The sequence below is a fragment of the Lissotriton helveticus genome, chromosome 6 (assembly GCF_964261635.1).
Source record: "Lissotriton helveticus chromosome 6, aLisHel1.1, whole genome shotgun sequence".
Classification (NCBI taxonomy): domain Eukaryota; kingdom Metazoa; phylum Chordata; class Amphibia; order Caudata; family Salamandridae; genus Lissotriton; species Lissotriton helveticus.
The window spans coordinates 1,756,906,581-1,756,930,518 of record NC_136067.1 but is presented as its reverse complement, the minus strand read 5'-3'; the positions used below and the strand labels follow the sequence as shown (position 1 = coordinate 1,756,930,518).

At 44.5% G+C, this 23,938-nt stretch overlaps 2 protein-coding genes across 3 annotated transcripts in view; one reads left to right on the top strand and one right to left on the bottom strand.

Annotated features, from left to right (window-relative positions):
• Positions 1-12,187, top strand: part of MSH6 (mutS homolog 6) — a 129,797-nt gene extending 117,610 nt beyond the window's left edge. Inside the window, exons 9-10 of the mRNA XM_078649647.1 lie at positions 10,196-10,395; positions 12,027-12,187. Of these exons, the coding sequence (XP_078505773.1) occupies positions 10,196-10,395; positions 12,027-12,096 (270 nt within the window). The 3' untranslated portion in view covers positions 12,097-12,187. The remainder of the gene's footprint in view (positions 1-10,195; positions 10,396-12,026) is intronic.
• The window catches only part of FBXO11 (F-box protein 11), a 501,351-nt gene continuing 489,569 nt past the window's right edge, over positions 12,157-23,938 (bottom strand). For both annotated transcript variants that reach the window (XM_078649648.1, XM_078649649.1), the window contains exons 22-23: positions 13,545-13,643; positions 12,157-13,445 (exon numbers count right to left, since the gene is read on the bottom strand). In XM_078649648.1, the coding sequence (XP_078505774.1) occupies positions 13,316-13,445; positions 13,545-13,643 (229 nt within the window). In that variant the 3' untranslated portion in view covers positions 12,157-13,315. The remainder of the gene's footprint in view (positions 13,446-13,544; positions 13,644-23,938) is intronic.

Below are 23,938 nucleotides of genomic sequence, written 5' to 3'. Positions count from 1 at the left end.
CAATGCAGATTTTGAACTGGTATTGGCAATTTTTTTTTTGTGCCATACTCCACCAAGTGTGCTGCCCTCTTTTGGTACTACTCTGGGAACTGTCTCATTGATTCACCTATATCCTCCCAGAGTTAGTAGGTGTGACGATTAAGTAGTGCATTGGAATTTGCCATATACCACTAGTTTGCAGAAATCTTTTCAACCTTTCACTCCATGAGATCTATCCTCTTACTCTTCTTATCTGGAGGTCTATTTGTGCTTGGGACGTTAGCTCTCTTCCTAACAGTAGATATTTCTGAATCTGCTGTAACTGTTCCCTTCATGTAGTTTGATCCTTGGAAGAGTGTTTATACTTCTTCTGTGCCCTAGGAATGACAGCCTTACAATGTTGCTGGCTCTTTAAATGCCTCCTTTTCTTGATCCAAAACACTTGAGTACATAGGTAAAAATTGGTTCCTTGATTGTGTAGTCATAAGAGTTTCTCGTAGGGAACAAGATTGTTGTCTTTCCTCTTCTAATTGCACTCCATATCAATCTGCTGTTTTCCTTATAACCTGATTATAAATGCCAATATTATCAGGGGGGTGATTACCTTGGAAGAAACGTGTATACACCTTCTGGTGAGTCTGTTTCCAGATCTTGCCATTCTGTGCCTTGGTATTCTGAAGCCTCAGAATCCTGGAAGATTTGTTGTTGTTCCTCCTCCTCATAGATTTCTTGTTCTTGATATTCTTGAGGTTCAGGAGTTAAAAGGTGCATCTATTTCCTTGATGCATCCGTCCCCTTGATCTCTTAATGTCGAAGACTTATTTGGGATACAAAACTGTTTGAGACGTTCATCTAAGTCTTTCTTCTTTTGTAGATTAGCAAATTCAGCTTAAAGCTGTCTACTTTTCTCCATCTTGGTTGGTTGTTTGTTAACCTCAAGATTATGATTTCCCTTTGATGAGGAAGAGTCCTTTGGAGACAACGTGTTTGGTGAATCGTGTCAGTCTGTTTTCGACCACTCCTGTTTCGACATCAGTGCTTCTTTTTCCTCGATAGTCCTTTGACGTCTGGATTTTTTGGGGGTCTTAACCACTACGGTGTCCTTTTCGAAGAATCCAAGGGTGCACTTCTCTGATCAGTAGTAGAGTGTTTCAATGCCAATGCTGCTTTCGAGGATTTAGTCTGATTTTCGTGACTCAGGTAAGATCGTTAAGGACTATGGGGCATATTAGCAAGAACCTCGTTAAAATTATCGCCGTTTTAGCGGCAGGAAACTGCTGCTAAAACAGCGATAATGGGATTGCTAATATGCGTTATAGAAGCCCACATTAGGTGTGCCAGACATCTAACCTAGGCTTCTATTGGAATTCTATAACTCAAATTAGCAAGCCCATTATCACAGTTTTAGGGGCAGTTTCCTGCCGCTAAAACGGCGATAATTTTAACTAGGTTCTTGCTAATATGCACCCATGTCTCTTACTGCTGTTGAAGTCCTCTTGACACCTTGGTCTGCATCCACAATATGCAAGTATGCCTCTGTATCCCCTTCTGGACCTTCAGCAATGCTCTCCTCTTAATCGCTGGAAATACCCATGTCGTGTAGAGATGGAGCAGGGTGTTGGTCCTGCATGGTATGTTGGGCTGCTGTTTGTCTGGGTCTTACTCTTAGAATCTTCGGGGTGAACGCTGAACAGGAGTTGTAATCTTCACTACAGTGATTTATCAGCAGGCAGAGGTTGCAGACCTGGTGCTGGTCCATCTTTGCAAACTTATGGTGGTAGTTTTTGCAAAACTGGAATGGTGTCTTCTCCATCACCATATACAGGGAGCCCCTGCACATGCATTCTCTGGAGCAGTCGCTGAGGATACCTTGTCCTTTTCCCAGAACTGCTCCAGTACATTTTTTATATTTCTTTGCTCCGGTAGACTGTCAGCAACGTTTTCCTTCGGACTGTTAGAGAACCTTCTGCGTGCATCCAGACCCAAAGGTGGAAAAAGGAATCTGAAGATGGCAATCAAAGGTGGGAGCTTCTGGAGGAAGCATGACTACCTCACAAGGGGGACACCAAATGGAGGTACATAGACGCCCACGGACAATAAAAAAAAACAACTTAGTAAAACAAAGGATTTTTAGGAGAATTCTGGACCCAACCACTGGATGGCGGGTTAATGGCACAGCATGCGAATCCAGAAAAGATTCAGACTGCAAAACCTCTTTAACCCCATCCCTGCACTGTAACTAACTTCAGTGCACCTATATTGTTGCATGCATTGAACCTCCTGTGGAAGGATGTGCAGATGGTCTTGTGGAAGTATTATTAGTCTGGGAGGAATTGGATATTGTTGGAAGGGCATCCCCCCCCCCCCCCCCCCCCCTTCCACAATTTGTATGACCAAACTGTCTGATGCGATGGTCCTCCATGTTTGTGGAAAAGACACCCCATAAGCATGTTGCTTTCCTCTGCTACACCCTCTGTATTGTCTGTAGAGGGCTCACCTACTGTTGAGCACCACTGTTGGTGCACTTGAAAGGAGCCTCCATTGAAAAGTAAAAGCTTCTTAAATTGACCGTAGTCTCCGAGTTGGGTTCAAGAGATCTAGCAGTGGCCTTGCTGTCCTTGAATCTCTCTCGTGTGGGGTCCACCTTAGCACCAAAGGGGGAGGATCCATTTATACAGCAAGTCCATGAGTGTTGTCTGGACATACCGAGGAGAGCTTGAATTCCGCAACTAGGCATGTTTTCTTTGGGAGACAGAAGTTGCCACAGCTTTACCCACTGAATCCAGTGTCAAGGCTGAATTGAATGACCTGCTTTGCAGCAACCTAGTCATCATATATGGTCGCCTAGAAGTGGTCCTTAACCTAATTTGTTAGACTAGGAATGACAGCCTGAGCATGTACATAGCGCTCTATAAGGCTGGTTGCGTTGATAGATTTGTGTGTGGCCCATACTGCCAGATGAAAACCCCACTTGGCGTATTGCTCCAAATCTTCGATTCTCTAAATAAAAGAAATAGTGTCCATGCAAATGAGCTGGGAATCGTTTTGCTGGAACAAGAGACAGACTTTCTAGTAAAGGAAAGGTCAACAAGAAATATGGGTCACCAGGATCAGGCTTATAAAAGCAAGCTATTTGTCTCGATACTGCAGTCTATGCTGTAAGTTTTACCCAAATAGCTAATATAGGCTCATTGAGGGCCTCATTAAAAGGAAGAATTTGTTGTGCAGAGTAAGAGGTGGAATGCAACACTTCTGTTAGACTATCTGATTTTTAATCCGTATATGGGATTTGAAGGTCAAGCAGCCCTGCTCGACCCCCCACAGGCATACCTCGGCGGGATATGTCCCAGACATTTGTTTGCAACAGTTGCTGTGGGGCTTAAAACCTGTTTTTGAAAGTGCTATCCTTTTTACACAGGTAACATTTAGAGGTATTTCTGAGAGACCTGAACAGAGCTCTGGATCTACGTCTGGTGCTACAGAAATAAATTAACTTATGTCAGGGGTGGCGCATTTATAGCCTCCGCACATCATTTCCAGAGACAGCGGGCAGAGGTACTGCTGAAAAGTTTCCAGATCTATTCAGATGCCTGGGGCATATATTCAGAAGGTGAGGAATCTGCAACTGCAAGGCTCTATCAGAGATAGTGGTATTTGTTTTTGTATGTTATTTAATTATGTGCTTTTGGGTGTTATTTATTTAAATAATTGTGAGGCTGTCGGCTTTGCATGTGGTGTGCGTTTTCTGTGGCTGTTTCTGTGAATTATAGATTGTGGCACTAAACTAATCTTAACCGGATTGTTAAGGTTGTCTTTTTTTATCCACAACTTCACTTTAAACTGGACTCAAGTGAATTTCAGAAGTTTCTTTTGTTATGTTAGTTATTTCTATAGCGCACGACTCACCCAGGGGCATCGCAGCGCTTGCCTAGAAATAGAGCCTGAGAACTAGAAATGTGACCAGCAGCAAAAGTTAGAACAGGTAAGCTTTTAGTTTCCTAAAGGTGCTATATATGGAGATTTTAAGCAGGGCCATAGGTAGTTTATTCCAGTATCTTGGAGCAAGATACGAAAAAGCCTTTCCCCCAGTACAACTCACACATATACGGGGTACTTGTAGAAGGCCTAGTGTACTGGAGCTAAGATTTCTGCACGGTACATGTTTTACGAGCTTCTTTTTGCAGATAGTAAGGACCTCTACCTTTTCAAAGCATTATAGGTAAGACAGCAAATTTTAAAGTATGATCTCTTCTTACAGGTAGCCAATGTAACTCTCTCAGCAAGGGGCCAGAGGGGGAGCCTACTGGGCGATTCAGAATCATTCTGGCCGCAGTGTTCTGGATCACTTGTAATTTAGTGAGCAGGGCCTCTCCCACTTCGGCCAACAGAGCGTTACCATAGTCTAATCACCATAGCTTGAACTAGAGTTCTACGGTGATTAGTAGGCAAATAAGGAAGAATTTTTCAGAGTAGACGTAAGCTATAATCGCAGGAGCTGGTAGTGGCAGCAATATGGTCTTTTCATTGTTAATGTCTGGTCCAGTTTTAGACCGAAGTTTTTTTACACATTGTTTAGGAACAGGGGCTGCTCCCAATTGCGAGGGCCACCGTTCGTCCAACCAGATAGCTGAGGCTTTCCCCATTAGCATGACCTTGTTTTTCCCAGGGTTCAACGGGAGGCAGTTCTCCGTCATCCAGCTGGAGATTGCAAGCATACCGACGGAGAACCAAATGTTCTCTGCTTCTAGATTGGGGCTGATGGTGAACATAAGCTGAGTGTCGTCAGCATATGAAATTGACTCAAAGCCTAGCTTTTGCCAGAGGGGCCATATATATGTTGAATAAAGTCGGGCTTAGGCAGGAGCCCTGAGGTACACCCCTATCCAGATGCATTTTTCCTGACGGGTATGGCCCTAACATAATGGTTTACCTTCTGTCTGACATAAAATGCTGCAGCCATTTTAAGGCTGTCCCTTGGATGCCACAGGAGTATGGTCTCTCTGCGAGCGTGAGATGGTATCAAACGCCGCATAGAGAATTAATTGGATCAGTACTACTGATCCTCCCTTGTCCATTGTCTGCCAAAGGGAGTCCGTCACGGCCAGGATGGCGGTCTCAGTACTGAAACCCTGATTGCGAGGGATCCAAAATGTAATTGAATTCCAGGTATAGTCTTAGCTGCCCGTTTATTATACTTTCCAACTACTTGCCCAGTAAGGGTAGCAAGGAAATAGGGCAGTAGTTGCTGAGTATTTGAGGATCAGCCATGGGTTTTTTCAATATTGGGCGTACAAACGCATTCTTCCATGTTATGGGAGTAGTACCTGATACCAGATTTGGCAATTGACAGTGAGTTGGAAGCCGCCTCAAGCGTGGTTAATTCAAAACAGGAAAGGTGGCATGTAGTACCCTAGACTAAGTCCCCTGATCTGGTAAGAGATTCAAGGTTCTGAGACGCTGATGATGGAAAGTTTGCGTAGGTGTTAGATTTTTTTCTTGAAAAAAGATTGCTAAAGAATTGCAGAACCCTTGAGATTCCACTGGGGACTGTCTACAGACTTGTGGGGATACAAAATCCCTTACTATGTTAAAAAGGGCTTTTGAGGAATTGCTGGCGTGTTCAATTTTGTTTATAATAAAACGTCTGGCTGTTTTTAAATTCAGATAACTTGACAGACTGTTTGTACCGTAGTCTATTTTGAGCGTCCTCTCTAGATCACCAGAGTCTCTCTAATCTCTTACATTTGGATTTTTCAGTCTTTAACTCCAGGGTATACCAAAGGGCTAACGGCCGCGGTTGAAAAGAACCATAATTTTTTGTGTGGAATCAGAGTCCAATGCTGTCACAAAGACAGAATTGAAAACTTCCAACATCTTGGATGCTTCCATGTCATTCTCTGGTGATTTCAAACAAAAGGCCTCGTTAAAGGCTTCAAAAGAAAGATTCTGCCATGATCAGCTCGCCTCTTTCTTTCGTACTACATTTATATCTAAGCTTTTCGGGCACGTCAGTTGAATGGAAAACATGATCATGGAGTGGTCTGTCCATGTAAGGGGGTCCGGAGGGTTACAAATCAGATGATCAATATTAGAGAAGATTAAGTCGAACGAGTGGCCAGCCAGATGTGTTGGGCCTTTAACTCTTTGAGTAAGTCCAATTAAGTCTAGGTTGACATCAGGGTTGATATGATCTTCACCATGAAAGTTAAAATCTCCAAACAAAAGGAATTTTATTTGAAGCGAGCACATGCATGGCTATTTGTTCTATCAGTTGATCCGTGAAATTGTTGATCCGTGAAATTGATTCTAGATCCTGGATGACGATATAGTAGTGCCCTGTTCCAACTATCAGTAGGTGATAAGATGATCTTAAAGATTCCCAATTCTATGCTGTTCTTACGTTGCATAGTATACTGTTTAAACTGACTGTATCTCGATCCATCAATTCAGTAGGCTAACCATGGTCTGATCTCTTTGAAATAGACAATGCCTACAAGCTACTGAACCCTCCTGTATACTTGGAAACTTCCAAGGGCAGCATATGTAGGCTCAGCGCTTAGTTTGTTTGTGTGTTCTAATCTTAAGTAGGGATTTAGCAGTGTATGATATGCGGGTCAAATTTGATGTATTTACCTCATTTTGGACAGAATCTCTGGGCATTAGTTGGGCGCAGACAGGCTTGCCTTGGCGTGCAGGTGGTGGGCGCATATGCTGCGCGTGCCAGCATATATGGTGTCAGAAACTAGCCCGCTACCCTTCAATTCCCCCAAGATGGCTGCTTGCTCCACCGGCAGTCTCTGGGACCACGATCTCTCCTCACCTACCAGCGCCTAAATCAGCCGCGTTACAGTGAGTACCGTTTCCCCAACAGACATGCTTAAATTTATTAACAATTTTAAAATAAGTGCAAAATGTGCAACAAGACTGGTGCGCTAAAATTAAGCTCCTGGCTTTCCGCCTCAGGAGTCTATAGTGCTGAGTGTGCGCATTGGCGCCAGCATTTATGGCATCAGATGTGGGGAAACTAGCCGGCTACCCTTCAATTCCCCCAAGAAGGTTGCTCGCTCCTCCGGCAGTCTCTGGGACCGTGATATCTCCTCACCTCCCAGCGCCTAAATCGGCTGAGTTACGGTGAGCGAGTTTCCCCAACAGACAGGCTGAAATGTATTAACAAAAATTTAAAAATAAGTGCAAAATGTGCAACAAGACTGGTGCGTTTAAAATTAAGCTTCCGGCTTTCCACCTCAGGAGTCTCTAGACCTTTTCTTCAGAATGTTAAGGTGTTTTAACCAAGCACAACCATAACTTCATTTAAACTGCCATTTTTTAATAATAAACCAGTTGCTTTGATGTACCACATCTTTAAATTATTCCCTTCCACGGTGACTGCCTTTTGGTGCCCTTTATGCTTGTGTCTTTTGGCTGTGCACAGCGGGGACTAGATGTACGGTCTGGCCGATGGCCAGGTTATGCACCCACCACACACATGTAGCCCTGAACACAAAATAGCAATAAGGTCTTTAATTGATTTTTGTTGGTGGCTCTCAAAAGAAAATGCTTATTTTATGGGTATTGATTCTCAAAACTGTAATTAATTAGAACTTCTGGTAATCAGACCCCTAGTTTTTATGATATGGCTTTTTTCTTTTCCTGCCGATGTTTATCTCTTGTGTTAATATTTTTGAGTTTTGTTCTCTACACCATAAGTTGACCTTGCACTTCATATGATATAGTAAGATGACTTTGAGGTCCGGATTCTATTTTAGTTCTGACTAAGTGCTGAAGGAGTAGAGTCAGGCTTTGTGCTCAGCTTCCAGTTGCAAAGCTTGGCGGTGACCTGGCTTTCAGCTTCTTCCCACTTAAGAGATGGCTGAAGAACTCTCAAAGGATGGCATCCTTGACATTTGTCCCCGGTGCCACTGTCTCCCCAGCACGTTTCCTCTTCACCAAATGATCCCGCATTTTATTGCTCTGTCTTGTCTGCCATTACTCAAGGCTGAATGACAGTAGCCACAGCAAACCCCAAATTATCAAGTCACCTGCTCCTTACAAAAGGCTGGAGGTGCCAACTGTTGCGATGGGACACACACCTTGAGGTGGAACTTCCAGCTGTTGGAAAGCTCAAGCTCGTTAATATTAACCGGTAATAAGATCTTTTGGGTCCATTAACCCCCCTTAAAAGTTGTTATGGGGGGGGGGGGGTGCGTACAAATGGATATTTTGACTGATTTTGGTGGAGTAGAGAGAAAGGGTCCATGTCAAAGGGGGGGGGGGGGGGGGTCTTTCATTTTTTATTTGAAAGTCTACAAACAGACCTTAAACCAGAGTTTGATGGCGATTTGTGTCCAGATATTTCTTAACATTTTTATTGTCACAAAATAAGTGTCCGAAACTGCTAAACAAATTTACTCACAACCAAGTAATAGCACTTCCTTGAGTAAAGTTCTACCTTCATGCCATTTTTGGGGTAATTCGGTTAACTATTTTTTTCTCAAACAGAAGGCAACTATTCCAGTGAGTTTCTTTTTTCTAAAAGGATAGTTCAGATTTGTTAAATGGTGCCAGTGATTAATAAAACAAAATGGGTGTTTCAACACACTTCCTATTGCATATCTATTGGCCTTCCACCAAGCTCGGGTCCTGCGATGAGACAACGCCGGACAGAGCGGGGCCTCCTTTTTCCTGAGCTGGGTTCCAGGAGAGGTGAGGTACACTCCCTGTACTATTCAGATGTAAGAGACACCGTTTGGTACAGAGGAACACGATTTTGGACTATTTTATGTATATCCTTTACAGATTGTCGTTACGTTCACTTTATGTATGCAGTAGCTAATGCTTAGAACTCTGGCCCTGAAGAAAGCCATGGGATCTTGTCCCTACCGGCTGAAACATGTTGGCCTTGTAAATGCAGTTATATGTTTAGACTGCTTCCTCTGCATTGTTCTTGTTTGTTTGAGGGAAAGGACAAATTACATTAGAGTTTTTCGCCTATTGATCCTTTTACCCCTTGTTTTTAACTCACACATCTTTTGATTTTTGCACTGCACTCGATCCCATCTTTATCATTTGTTCATGGGTACCTTAGCAATTGATGGTGCGACCCAATTGAGTAAGGGCGATGGATGGGTCTCATTGATCAAGAGACATACCACCCCATTTTTGGATGACCAAATGAGAACACTTGATCTACATACCTATTTGATGGGAATCCAACACATCTCTGTACGGGTCTTACCAACAATATCAGTAGGTCCTTCGACAGGTTTGTCCTGGCACACATTCTGAAATAGAGACTTATGTAGCTCTATTAGCGCCTAACTCACTTATGTAGGAGTTTTGCAGCAGCTCGGAGTACTTGAAGCTCCGTTATAGACCCCCGGTTCTTTTGTTGTTAGGATATCTATTTTATTAACATCTCTGCCTGCAAACAATCTAGCTCCTTCGAGCCCGCAACTTGTTGATAAAGTAGCCCCATTGAGGCCAGTTTCCTATTGTCATCCTAAGCCTTGATCTGTAGGAAACCGCATTGACCTTGGGTAGGTGGTCCCAATAACTTCACCGAATCAGTAAATCTGTGCCACTCTTCATATTCGTGCTAAAAAAATAGAGGAATGGCTTGCCAGCTAAGCTATCCTAGGACTCAAGTATTTTAAACCCTTCGCTGCGGCGGCAATTCCGCCGCAGCGCTAGGGGGGCTGCGTGGCGCTCACATGCCGTCACGAGCCTCGGGTTGGCTGGGCTTGTGACAGAGCGGTTCCGTCACGGCTCCGCCTGCTCAATAGAACGCGCCGCGGCACCGAGCGGGCTGTGACGGAACCGCTCCGTCACCAGCACAGCCCACCCGAGGCTTGTGACGGAGCGGTTCCGTCACGAGCATGGGAGGGGTAAATGATATCCTGGAAGTTGGTTCTTTGTTGCAAGCAGGACCAGTTGTATAGGTGTGCATGACTCTTGTGATCACCTATGGTTTTGCATTGATAATCTGTTAACACATCCCAGTGAGCGAGCAGCAGTCATTAAGCATCTAGCCTGAAGAAGCCGTTCTACATTTTTTTGTTACATGTTATCATGGCGGACACCAAGCTTCACTAACTATACTAAATGTAATATTGTCAGATTTGGAGTGGGCTGACGGAACATGCCCTACCAAGTAATCTGTACCATTTGTACTTTCACATCTAATTTTGTTTCCTCTTTTTTTTTCTTCCCCCTAAAGGCGTGCATGGTAGAAAACGAATGTGAAGATCCAAGCCAGGAAACAATCACTTTTCTGTACAAGTTCATTGGAGGTGCCTGCCCTAAAAGCTACGGTTTTAATGCTGCAAGACTGGCCAACATTCCCGAGGACATAATTCAGAAAGGGCACAAGAAAGCAAGAGAATTTGAGAATATCACAGTTTCCCTAAGAATGTTTAGGTAATTATTCCTTATACGGTGGTCTAAACCCTAACTGTTTTATTGTTACCAATGTTCATTAAATACAAACCAGTTGTAAAACATTAACAAAACATACAAAAATATTTACATGACGTGTCACTCTTATAGGCTACTGACTGTTCTTCATTAAACTCTAGAGCTTGCTTCCACATATGAATTCCAGGTGATGACGGTCCTTGATGTGTGTTCTGACCACATGATCTGGAACAAACAAAGTGTAGCAGTGGCAGCCTGCAGATGCTCTTAAAGTTGAGGCTTCTCGAACGAACTGACATGGTCGTGTAAAGATGTCAAAACGTTGCTTTAGAATAAAAATGTCTTTCACAAACGTAGCAGCCCCACTGACGTGTTTGACACCCAATTATGCCCTAAATTGGATGGACGTAATCCGCATTTACTATGGCCTGTTCAAATCAGTCAGCCTGCACAACGTTTCTTGCTTCCACTGTGAATTTCCTGCTTTATTTTTCTTCTCCCCTTAAGGAGGGGGGGTCGAGAGTAGGGGAAGATGACCGTGAGATTAATTTGCAATCTTGTGAGTTATCTGTGCATACATTATTTACCTTTGATTCCAGGTCTAATTACAGTTTCAAGTCATTATTTTTTAAGATAAATTGCATGGGGAAAAAAACTCTGAACAGTTGTAGATGCAGGAAGATCAGCTTTTCACACACGTTTGTACAATTGGAGGAAAATCTGTAGTTGCAGGCAGATCTAGTAACCATGACTCATAGCCCGCATTTTGTTTTGGTTGTTCACTTATGTGGATGGTTATGAAGAACTATTTTCGAGAAGCCTTCTGTAGCAATGTATAATGATTCTCAATAGAACTCTTGCCATCAAGGAGCAGGAAGGTTAGCTGTGGAGCCACGAAATAAACCACTACTGCAGGTTCAATGTTATTGAGCATAAATGTGTGAATGTATTTATCCATGTGGGTGGCTGATTGGATATCCAGATCTAGTTATTCTTTAACCCATTTCGTTAGTCTTATACTGGCTTTGTTTTGCACACTCAGGCTTGAGGGTTTCCTGTGTATTTTCACCGTAAAGTATACTAGAATTGTCTTACTTTGTAGTCACTTCATTGCAGTCCAGTTTTGTTTGGGAAAACTGGTACCTCATTGCCAGAGCTGAGGTCTGTACTCTGTGCGCTCAACACATGCCTTTTGTTTAAAGAATGACTTTCTGCAAGATGAGTGGACAATTATATTTAAACCACCAAACATCTCACGTTTACTGCTGGGGGGGGGGGGGGGGGGGGAGAGATTACGTCATGCACACATTTGCTATCATTGGGCACCCGAGGCAGTGTGACTATTGGCATGATAGGCTTATTTTGTTATTAATCAAAAAAGTGCGGAATTAATAGGTAAAACAGGTACTTTGAAATGTACATCTGATGGTTGTTGCTAAATACTTGTACAGGTGAGGTAAGTGATTTATCCAACTCTAAATGCACAGCCCAATAAGTCTTGATTATTTCTGCATTTGTAAAAGTAGGGCTGAGTCTACAACCTGGTGAATATTGCAGTGCCCACTTAACTAATAACAATGTTCACACCCTTTTATATGGAATTAAATAAATTTTTTTATTTTGTGTCTTTACAGGGCAATATGCTTGGCAGCAGAGGGTTCAGTGTCTGTGGAAAAGTTGAAGAAGATCATCAATGAGCTGTGAATGGCCAAAAACCTAGATGGTCTTCATTCCAGAGAAGGCTGGGTTCCACACAATGTTATATGATCTAATAAAGTTTATTTTTTAAAAATGACCATTTTCATTTTCTTTCCTAGGAAATTAAACCCTTTAATTCATACCTACCCCCTCTACATAATGGTTATTGAATACTTCACAATATATTAAGTCTAGATGTTATGATACATGCATACACTTTCAGGCTGTTTAATTACCCACTGTCACCAATACACAAATGAAAAAATAAGCTAAGAAACTGTATAAGGCTGTATACATACTTTGTCTCAGCTTCATTATAGCAGGAAATAATTATTTGTAACTTCCAGCAGTTTACATGAATTTTACAATGTCCAAGACTGTTCAAATAAAATTATGAACAGTAATACTCGAGTGTTTTGAGGAGACCTTCTACAGTGTACTTAAAATAGTAAAACACACCCTGCACAAGAATACCACTAGTGGTTCCTGCAGCTTAAAATACTGTGTCTTACACAAGTGCATTCCTCCAAGGAAGTCTCAATAAAACATTCTTATTTTTCTAGGGCAATCTAACTATAGGGATGCGGAGCCAAGGACACCGTTTCAGAAGGATGCCAGAAATATTGCTGGATATAATTAAGATTAGTGTTTCTCTTTCATAGAAAGAACATATATACTGGGACATGAGTACAGCAGGGGGTGCTAAACAGAACAGGGAGACACATTCAAGTACAATAAGAAGTTTGCTTTGAGGAAAAAAAACTACATGTGCATTAAAATCATATTTTGCAATCTGAATACATGTTTTAAAAAAATGTAGAAGTGCTAGCTCACATTTTTTTTCCATGTTACAAAAGCAATTTGTACTCATGTTCCATAAAGGCAGCAGGAAAGAATGCTGCTTATCTACAGGAGAGTACTACTGCAAAACTAACTGCATTTCAATGCTTCCAACTTTATGAAGTCGGCATATGTACAAAAACTGCAGCGTTTTCTTCACTTCCAAAAGTCTACACAGTAATGCTGAAATGCCCAACTCTTTTTTTTTTTGTCCTGAGTCATATCGCCCTTCACTTTTTGTAAGGCAAATCTCCAGCATGTCAACTGTGTGTTAATATGTACATCCATGTTTCCAAACAGTCTTCTGCAGAAATGGGCACAGTTCGCTTTCTTCCCAAAAATAGTTCAGTTCTGACACAACGGCAGGATAAATCCCTTGAACAGATCAGTTGTGCTGCAATGTATTAGATTCTATAGGTGGAGCAGAGTCATATAATGTATCTGTATCGTGGGTTGGCTCTCCTGCCAATGTACAAGGATTGGATAACGTTCCAGCACCACAGTCACAGAAGAACCTATAATTGAAAAAGATAGATCAGTGTCTTATCCTAGCACAACTCCTCTCCCAACAGAACATTTTTTTTTTCTTTTTACAGATGTCTTATTTCACATACCTATCATGTCGAATAAACTCTACATCATGTCCTTGATGACACTTCTTAATGCAATTTACACAGATGGCATTACGGTCCGTGGTGTTACAAGTGTGACACCTGTAAAATAAAAAAGGTACTTTAATCTATGAACACACGTTCAGATAACCAATTACTTTAAACACCTCTCTCAATGGAAAGACATTTGCTACTCTTTGATTAGTCATACCTACTTTGGTCAACAATTTACTACAAGAGCTTAACTTTGTTCAGGTTTTTGTTTCTTTGATAGTGCTTAGCAGTTCCTACACTACGGGTTTTAGCCGAAGTGATCAAGCTATGTTTCATGTGTCCTCCTCCACCTCTCCCTCCATTCCAAAAACTCCAGGGTTACTCAATCTCTGCAGCACTAGTGAGGAGATAGTTTGAAGGACCAATCTGGATAGGACAGAGGGTCCCAGATCTGCGGACCAGGGAAGTAACCTCATCCCTTCCAGGCAAGAGGACCCCCACAAGTCAAACACGAGCAACCCCAAGAGGGATGTAGGAGGAAGAAGGAAGACTGAAGAGTCCCGTGCACTCACAGAGGAACCAAGGGCAAGGCTGGAGAGGCAGATGCATCCCACTCCACCCCCAAGGCAACAGAGCTTCCAGCCAATGCCAGGACAGGCAGAGGAAGAAGCCTAGAGGCCCCAAGGGCAATAAGGCAGCCCACCCAGAGGGAAGGCAACAGGCCAGCCCAAATGGCACCTATAGCCATAATCCGCCAGAACACAGAAGCATCTCAGCTCTCGCAACAAGAGCAGAAAGGAGAGGAAATACCCAGAGACACCACTACAAGGGGCCACACACACACAACCTCAAGAAGCAATAGCAACATACAGAAACGCCATGGGGAACAGGCACCCAAAGGCGACCAGCACTCCCCAGCAGAGTTTAGCTATATAACAGCTACCACTACCCCACATAGGGTATGGTAAATCCCAAGACATGAAAAGAACTTCTGCAGCAGAGGAAAAATCAAGATTCACGGGGGAAAACACCCTCCGCAGAAGGCTCGACAGCAGCCCAAAGAAAAACAGAAGGCCTAATCTCAGGGCCAAGTCTGTGTAACAACTCCAGCAAAAATACACACAGGCCGTCCGGCAGCCAACATTGCCAAAGTCCCTGAAAGGAGAACTCCATGGCCAGAAAACACAATCTACTGCAAGGGCAACCGGCCCCAAGAATGGCCAGAACCAGCTCAACTCAGCAGTCGCTGAGGAGGAAGCCCTGCAAAGGAACCTTTGGATGGCAGAGTCAGCCGGGGCATGGAACTGGCTGCCATCAAACGGAAGATTGAGGAGCCGCTCCCGAATATTTTCAGGGAACAAGCTGTCCCGAAGCCAAGCATGGCGACAGAGGAATCCATGGCCCGGCCCAGCACCTACGAGATGTCCAGAGGACAGAGCAGAGAATAAACGCTGCTAGCTCCCAGCCATCCAACGCATGATGCCGTAAGTCCACCTGAACAGTCTCTTGGGAATTTGCGGATCCCAGAGACTCGGAAGAGTCCCACAAACAAGAGGAGGCCCTAGCCAATACACACAAGGTGTTTAGGGCCCGCAGGGCGGTGCCGGTCGAGGGCGAACATGTTGCACCCCCAAGAGTCCAGCCAGCAGGCCTCCTGGGACGGCGGAGTCAACAGTGGCAGCAGGGAGGGAAAAGCAGTCCACAAAAGTGGACTAGAGGGAAAGACACACCGGGTCACTCTGCGCTGGAAGGTGCCGGTGCAGAGGCACCGGAAACCCTGAGGTAGGACACCTCCAAGCCCCCGTCAGGGAAGAAAGGTGCGAAACCTCAAAGGGAAGCAAGATCTCCCTCCCACGAAAGCCCTGGTGGAGAACCTCCAAGATATGGTCCGCAGGGAAATGAGCAATTGGGTTACCAATGTGCAGAATGCCCACAGCCGTGGACACTGTGTGAGAGCGAAGGACGTACCCACCTCTGTAGGGGATGCAGTGGAAAAAGCAGCTCCTCCTTGGGCGATGACTGTAAACTAAGGCAGCCGTCCCAGAAGCCAAGCGGGTCGGGCAAAGACCAAACCTGGAAGTCAGAAGGAACCGAAGAATGGGGGACTTACCGCTCCTCCGACGAACACCTCGGCCCCATAAATGGCGGGGAGCCACCCTTCAACAACGCCGGTGAAAAAGAAGCCACACAGCGGCCAGTCTCCGGGGAGGACGACACCAATATGCTGCCAACCTCTGGAGAAGAGGGAGCGTCCGAAAACTAATCCGTTGCACGACCTCAGTGTGGAGCTGTAAAGTCTGCCGTCTGAGGCAGGACGTCAACACCATCCGGCGCCGAGGGAGACGCCAGATAGGGGCTCCTCCAAGTCACACCGCACTGGGGACCAGAGTGGAGCCAGAGCTGAAGTGGCCAAGGGGCGGCGCCGGAACGACACGGACTCGACCTCTGGCCCAGACAACCGCCTGCGTGGAGCATCGAGAAGGACTGAGGGTGTAACACTAAGCCCTCCCCCAGCCTCGTCCCAGAATGTGGCGGAGGTGGCCCGGCGGCACCAGGGACGATTCAACCTGACTCGCCCTCTGACTAGGCAGCAGCCTGCGGGGAGGGACGAGAGGGACCTGGAGGGACGAGGGGGACCTGGAGGGACGAGGGGTCCTGAACCAGAGCGGGACAAGGAGAGGTCACCGACCCCTGTGGCGCTGCCCGGAGCAGCAGGCTCTGGCCTCGCGTCAGCTCAGCCGCGGACGAGGCTTTCGCCTGCCCAGAGGGCCGAGCAGGACACAAACAATGCAGTGGAATAGATACAGTAATTATTATTTCTATCTGATGGAAACATTCATTAGTCCATCAGAAAAAAAGTCAATCTCAAACCAACCGAATATCTATTCAAGAGCACACACACACACTAGGTTGTAGATCCGATTTTTTTTTTATTTATAAATACATATATACTAGCAGCCTGCCCCGACGTTATCCGGGAGCAATCGGGCTTCTGGGCTCCCGCCCGCCCCGACGTTGTCCGTGGGTCCCCCGGAGCGCACCTGCCACTTTCAGGGCCCCCAATGAGCCGCACACGGGCAGCTTCACCTACCTCAGCCGCCGCTCCTCCCCGCCGCTCCTCCCCACGCTCCTGATGTCAGCACGTCGCGGCCGGCGCTACTTCCAAGGGACTACTTTTTTTCCAATCGTAAATATTTTAAAGAACCTTTATTTCATTTTTTTTTATATAGCCCATGTCCATCTGCAGACCCTGACAATTACGATGTATCGGGTGTTTGGATTGGCGCTGTGGTTCCCGAGTTTACCCGCCTCAAAGGTTCAAAGTTCTCTCTTTATAATAGTAGTATGATATATACACATGTTTTTAAACACAAACAATACACATTTATTGACCAGGACATACACAAAAAAAAAATATATATATATTTTGTCTCCACATGTTTTCCCCAGATACGAGGCCGCACTCTGTAGCAGGTAGGATAACAACCCTTTATTTCAAAAACAGGCAGCTTCTCATTCTGTTTTTGTGTCCCCCGGCCTGACGCGTTTCAGGGAATCCTTTCCCTTTCTTCAGAGGCCAAAACACGAGCAGCCTTCACCTTCATGCAGCTGCACTGTCCCCTGCACGCTATTTAAATGTCTTTGGCCTCCGGTGTGCCAATCAGCAATTAGTTCAATCCAAAAGGTGCATGCTGGGACCTGCAGTACAATCTTTGCACATTTAACCCTCCAGTGGGTCGGGAGCTCGTGTTGTCTTTCCAGGGACCAATCCTTAAAGCCCTCCATTGAGCCCCGAATGGGACTCTGCCTGTTTAATTTGAGTTACCTGCTCCACCGATCATGAAGGGCACCAGTTTCCCCTCATGCAGACTCAGTTCTTTCAAAGGCGGTGCGTCGCCCCCACGGCCTGGAAACGCCGTGTTTAATTGTCTCCACATGTTTATATATATATACACAATATATCTGAAGACAAAACAGAATAATTAGGGCCTGAATATTAGTAGTGCTGCGAAACAACCTTTGGAGAACAAAAAATGTGATTCGCAGTTCACATTAATCAAGATAACCCTTGTGTCAACACCTCTCAGGGTATATATCATTCCACCCTTTTGCACTATAGACAGGTGTGTTGCAATTATTTCTTTTCACGCTCAAGTTCAGATAGTTAAGGGTTTCTTTTTATATCTGGTAGACACGTTTCAGCCCATTCAATCTGGGGCTCTTCAGAACTGTAGGCCAAAGGAAACCTTGCCCTAAAGTCGGTCTCGGCGTCTGCATAGAAATCTTCAGCCTCAGCCGAGCTTAATCACGGAAAAATATGTAATCCATCATATGTAAGAGGCAGAGTTGTCAGGCCGTCCGTATGGACAAAATAAACGCTTGGAAGTTTGTGGTCAATAATCCTCCGCAAACTGTCTCTAAATCGGCCTAATCCCACTCTGTAACGCTCTCGCTTCAGGTTCAGAGCGCCATCAACGCCGACTCAACCTCCTGCTTGGAGGAACGAGAAGGACCAAGGGAGTGACACTAAGCCCTCCTATCCTCGTCCCAGAATGTGGCGGAGGTGGCCCGGCCACCCATGCGGCGGCGCCAGGGACAATTCAACCTCGAGGTAGCCGTCTGCGTCGGGTGACAAGAGGGGACCGGAGGGGGACGAGGGGTCCTGACCCAGAGCGGGACGAGGAGAGGTCATGACCCCTGTGCCACCGCCTAGAGCAGCTGGCGCGGCGTCTGCTCAGCCGTGGACGAGGCTTTCGCCGAGCGGGGCTCAGGGATGAGCCCCGGCTACCTTCCGCAACACCACAGGGAATCCCACAGGAGTTTGCAGAGGCGCCGTGGTCTGAAGGAGGGACCCCTGAGGGGCCGCACCCCAACAGCACCACATCCTCCAAGCCTGGATGCGAGCCGCCGGAGCTGCGGGCCGGAGCCGCCGCCACGGAGGGCCCTGCGCAAGGCAAGGGATCCGCTGACGCCCAAGGAGGGGAAGGAGGAGCAGACGCCAGCGAGGCCTGCAAAGCCGCCGCGTATGTCTCCATCTGGACTCTTGACGCCCCATCACCAGGAAACGGTGGATAAGATGACGCGCAGGCTGTATCACCTGCGGAGAGCCCACGCCTACGGCAGGCCAGACACCAGCCCTCGGGGACTAACTGCGACAATTATCCACCAAGGAGTGACACTCACAAAATCTGAGATGGCCGAGGACTATGACCACAACCCTATCTGAAGCTATCTGCCAAGGCAGGAAGCCGACCTGGAGAGATGCACCAAGAGTAGATTCATCCGGCGTTACCGCCGCAAATTCGGCTTCAACTATTGGCATGCCTCACAATCAGTGGTGCCGTGATCCTCCCCTAAACACCACATACAAATGAGGTGAGGGTCCGTTGCCGACATAAGACGCCCACACGACATGCAAGTCTTGAAGCCCGAAGGCATTCTCACAGTTTCACCAAGAGAAGGGACAATGATGAAGAACAAGCATTTACAATGCAATAGGTCTCGCAGCATTAAAGTTTGAGTTATTGACAATATTTTTAACTTTCGCAAATGTGACACCTATAGCATTTCTATTGCAATTTGTGTTGTATTTACGTGACTTAGATGTATTGATATTACAAATAACAATGGCTTAATTTTTTTAAATAATTAATACTTAAATAAAAGTTATTATAATTTATAATGACAATAGCTTAAGATTTTGTAAATATCTTTTGTAAATTAGGTGCCATGCTTACCAGTAAAAGGCTGGCTCTAAGGGAGTTCGTTTTCGGTAAGAATGTCACCAGGCACCAAAGGCACGCAGCTGCCGAAGATAAAGTGCCGCGGCAGTTGTGCCAATTTTAATTAAAAAAATAAAATCATGATTCTGGGTAAATTATTTGACCTCCCTGTGCATAAAATTGTAAATGTGTGGAATGTAACGTGATTGTAAATATATAAAATGTAATATCACAAATGTGCAAATCTCCTGTTCATGCTTTGTTGCCAACCATGTGGGTTTTCTTCAGATCTATACAAACATACGTACATTGTGTGTGTGTGTGTGTGGGGGTGGGGGTGGTGGGTTGTGTGTGTATGTGGGTGTGGGTTGTGTGTGTGTATGTGTGTGTGTGTGTGGGGGGGGGGGGGGGGGAGTGGGTTGTGCGTGTGGGTCATGTGTGGCTGTATTTACAAAGTCCAGGCCCTAATTTATAGTCCCTTCTTAGGCATCCAAACCCTCTCAAACCAGAAAATGTTTTTTTAATATGGTCTGGTAGGTTGATCACAAAAGTTTGCTACAACTTACAGATTGTGGACATATCGTCTCAGAAAGTGTGGCACACAGAGTACAGTTTTTTAATTCTATATCGGGAGGTGCTGTGGAAAAGGTATTTGCGTGCTGTTTCAAAAAATGCTTTTACAGCTAAGCATTCACCATAATATAATGGCTTAAAAAACAATGTAAAGCCTGTATCCTTCGACTTTCACAAATAACTAATTATAATTCTACAAAAAAAACAACTTTGACTACACTGCATTTGGACACACAATAATCTTAGCCTCTAGACTGGAATACAGGAAGTGTATTGTTTGGTACTGGGCATGAAGAAAAATACAAAGCTACATTCTTTATGCCGCCTCCATTGAAACTAAATTCACACTTTTAAAATGTTATCCTTAACAAATACCGCTACATTACTTGACAATGAAAAGACTGGAAATAAGGGTAACATGAACTTCCTTCAAAACACACCTTTCTGCAGTCTTGTCTCCATTGGCGCACGCACCGTAAGTCAGGCAATGTCGCCTGTGACGGGGGTGGGGCCGCGTCCGGACCGGAAGAGGAGGCAGGCGGAGTAAATGCGTATCGCGGTCCGGGGCTCCTGTGAGCGGTGGAGAGCCCCGGGGCCGCCAGCAGGAGGTTACGCAAGTGTTGCGGGGCTCCCTTGACCAAGAGGGAGCCCCGGGAAAGGAGCTGGCAAGAGCCGCAGCGGCGGAGTCCCCAGAGATCAGCCCGGTAAGTTAAAAAGGGCTAGGGGGGTCTTGGTGAACTTGTGTGTGTGTCTCTGTGCGACGGCGGAGCACTCGTGTGTGTGTGTGTGTGTGTGGGGGGGGGTGTCTATATGTGCGTGCATGGGCGCTCGTGTGTGTGTGTGTATGCGCGACAGCAGCTGGCCACAGCGAGCACGTTCGCATGCCAGTTTCAAATCGCCTCCAAGGAGATGTGCGCAGCCAGGATTGTCTCCTGGAAAGCAGACAAGCCGACAAAAGGTCTTCGGCGAGAACACGCTTCCGCGCGCTTAGCCGAGACCTAAAAAAAGGGCCCCAAACAGGCCCGTAGCAAAGACCGGATCCACGTTGCACACGGAACAGGAAAAAAAACTGCTTTGGACTAAAGATTGTCTAGAAGCACACCAACCTCCACAGTTGGCACCCAGCATTAATGACTACAATAAGAACAAGTGAGTCTCAAGTTGCCTTAGCATGCAAATACTCAGATGTGTGGTCTTTTCAGGAGAGGACACAAGTAGATCAGACCAAGATCCTACCAGGAATAAGACTAACCTTTTTTCAGACTCCGTCCCGACCAAGTTGGTCAGAGACATTAGTCCATCTCCCATGCCTAACAAAGATGGAAAACTCCTCTATTAGTGTTTCTTGAAATGTGATTATCACTGTTCAAAGAAAAACAGGATGCAGGCCCAGAAAATGTGAACTATTTCGATAGCAATTAACTCATTACATAAAAGACCAGAATCTCCTTGAGGAACCCCATTTAGGATTCAGACTACTTAGCATAGAGACTGTGCTTCAGATAGATGTGCTTCACACCCTACTCACGTCAGAAGTTTTCAATACAGTTAATCACACCACACAAACCTTAGAGCAGGGAATGTGGATCTACAGCAGGGAATGTGGATCTACAGCATAAAATGGTTTCAATTGTTCCTCAATAACTTCGCCCAACAAACAAAACGTACTAACTTCCTACTAAGACCCTCCCCATTCTTCAAAGAGAACTTTCACAATCTACACACTATCCAGTGCCCTTAATAAATAGATCCACCACACTGTAAAGCCACCATTGTGAAAACCATTAAATACTTGAGGTTGTTTTCATGGTGAAGCTTTAACACTCATGCCTGCCCATATAGACACTGTATTAGCTAAAGCAGCTCACTAACCCATTAGATTCTTATGGCGACTAAAATCACTCATCCTAGCTAATAACGTAAAAAAATGTGTGCAAGCTTTAGTTACCAGACTAAGACATCTAACTGCCAGAAGCTATTGCAAAGTCCCACATGTCTACATAAAAATCAGCCCTAAATGCCACTGTTCAAATAATATCAGGTGTAAGAAGATAAAACCACATTTTCCCTGTACTGTTCATGGTAAGCTGGCTTCCTTTTGAAGTCTATGCAGTTGGCATGGGTTGTACACCATGTTCTCCCAATCATGCCAGGAAGCCAATCTTTGAGCCCCATGAAGTGCCGATTCTTATGACCTGGAAACACCGTCCTTTAACAAATCAAAGATCTTATCTCTAAAACAGTCTTTTGGGAAGTGGGCCGCGGGCCTGAACTCTGTTGCACCATTTGGGGGGGGGGGGGGGGGTAATTTGTCTAATATCACACACCTTCAAGAGAACTTAAAACTCAGCTCTTCCATGGAGGCATGTTTAATCTCACAACTTCATTAATTGTAGCTTTTGAGATTGTAAAATCCTTTTAATACATTTTTTAGGAGCTTATCACAGACTTACCACCACAGCAAGCTCTTGGTAATCTTATTCTAGGCTATTTAACAGATTTTTATTTTTTTCCTTTACCTTCAGATTGTTTCTAAGGTTTGATTATGTTGTCTCATCACTGGCACGCTATGTATTTGTTTATATATTACACTTGAAAAGAACTCTGCTTCTCTAGTGGGTCTAGGTCACACTATACAAAAAACTTGAAGGTACAAAAAGATTTCCTATTTTGTTGCCCTATGTAGCTATCTGCTACTGTTATCAGTAGTTCCTTTTCTGTATATGAAATTCCCCTTTTAATCTATGAAATCATTATTATGCTGCCAGCATTTTATAGTGAATATGTAATTTACTGATAATTGAGGATCACAGTATTACTGTATCTTCGTATTGTCTTTTTGATCTCTGTTAGATATATATACTTAATATGTGGTTAGACAACACCTTTAGAAGTGTATTTCTATATACTACACTTTGCATTGTTATAATATCTAGTTCTAATGACGGTTGAGTCTTTACTACTATTTAAACCAGGCTGTTCTGTTCGGAGGTTATTGTCCTATTCTAGATCATTCCTAAATAGTTACATTATTGCTATGTAATATCTTGAGAGTTATCACGAGGATCATAGCGATTGTAAGTAGGGCTTGTTGTGGCTCCTTTAAAGTTGGAAAGTCACGATCGTGAAAGTTCCCTTTTATTCAGCCGCTGTATCTTTAAGAAACACAGGTATTTGATCACGTGTCTTACACCTGTAGAATATTTAAGATTCAGGCCGGGTGTGTTTCGGTTGCTACCATCTTGAATCTTTGTGAAACGCTACCAGCTACTTTCTGTGTGAGCGTCCCTCCGTTATATAAACAGCCGCAATCTCAATGAGTTGACATTTTAGATATTGACTTCCGATATGAAGTCTACATTATGGCGCTTTGCCGTTAGTCCTCATATAACTTCACTTTAGTGTTTTTACGATATAATATTAGCTGCTTCGTTTTCCTTTTATTTTTAGACTCACATATCCTGAGTCTTGCTACTCGTAATCTGAACGAAGCGGCTTATTTTCGGTCTGTATCAGCACTTAAACACGTCTCTGAATATCCTTTTCGGAGTATTTTAAAATTCTTCTACCCCCATGTGGGCGCTATTTAAATATTTTCTTGGTGAGTGACATTTATTTTTATAACCAGTTAGAAAAGTTTCTCACTCCCTAAAAACACGTGGTTAGACATAACATCTTGTGTTACACTTTATTTTCTTTCAGACATATGTTTTGCAATAATTTGAAGCACGACTGTCTGGGAAGTGCACAGATCATTCTGTCTAATTGCCTGGATTATTTTGCTATTCTTATAACCGCAATTCTTATGAGAAAGGTGAGCCATTTAGGTCTACACGATGGTTTGAAATTGGGTACTCTCGAGTTTCACTACAGACCTTAATTGACATCTTTATTTTACCATTAGGTGAACGATTGAGGGAGTATAGGATCATATTGGAATTCCCCCTGACTAGTTCGCTTGATCTAAAGTTCTTCTATGCACTGTTAAGAGACTTGGGATTTGCTTCTCTTTTTAAAGTAAGTTATTGATTGTTAATAATGTGCATTCGATATATTTAGACCAGATGCGATTAACCAGTATTACACATGGTTATGTCTGTACATAGG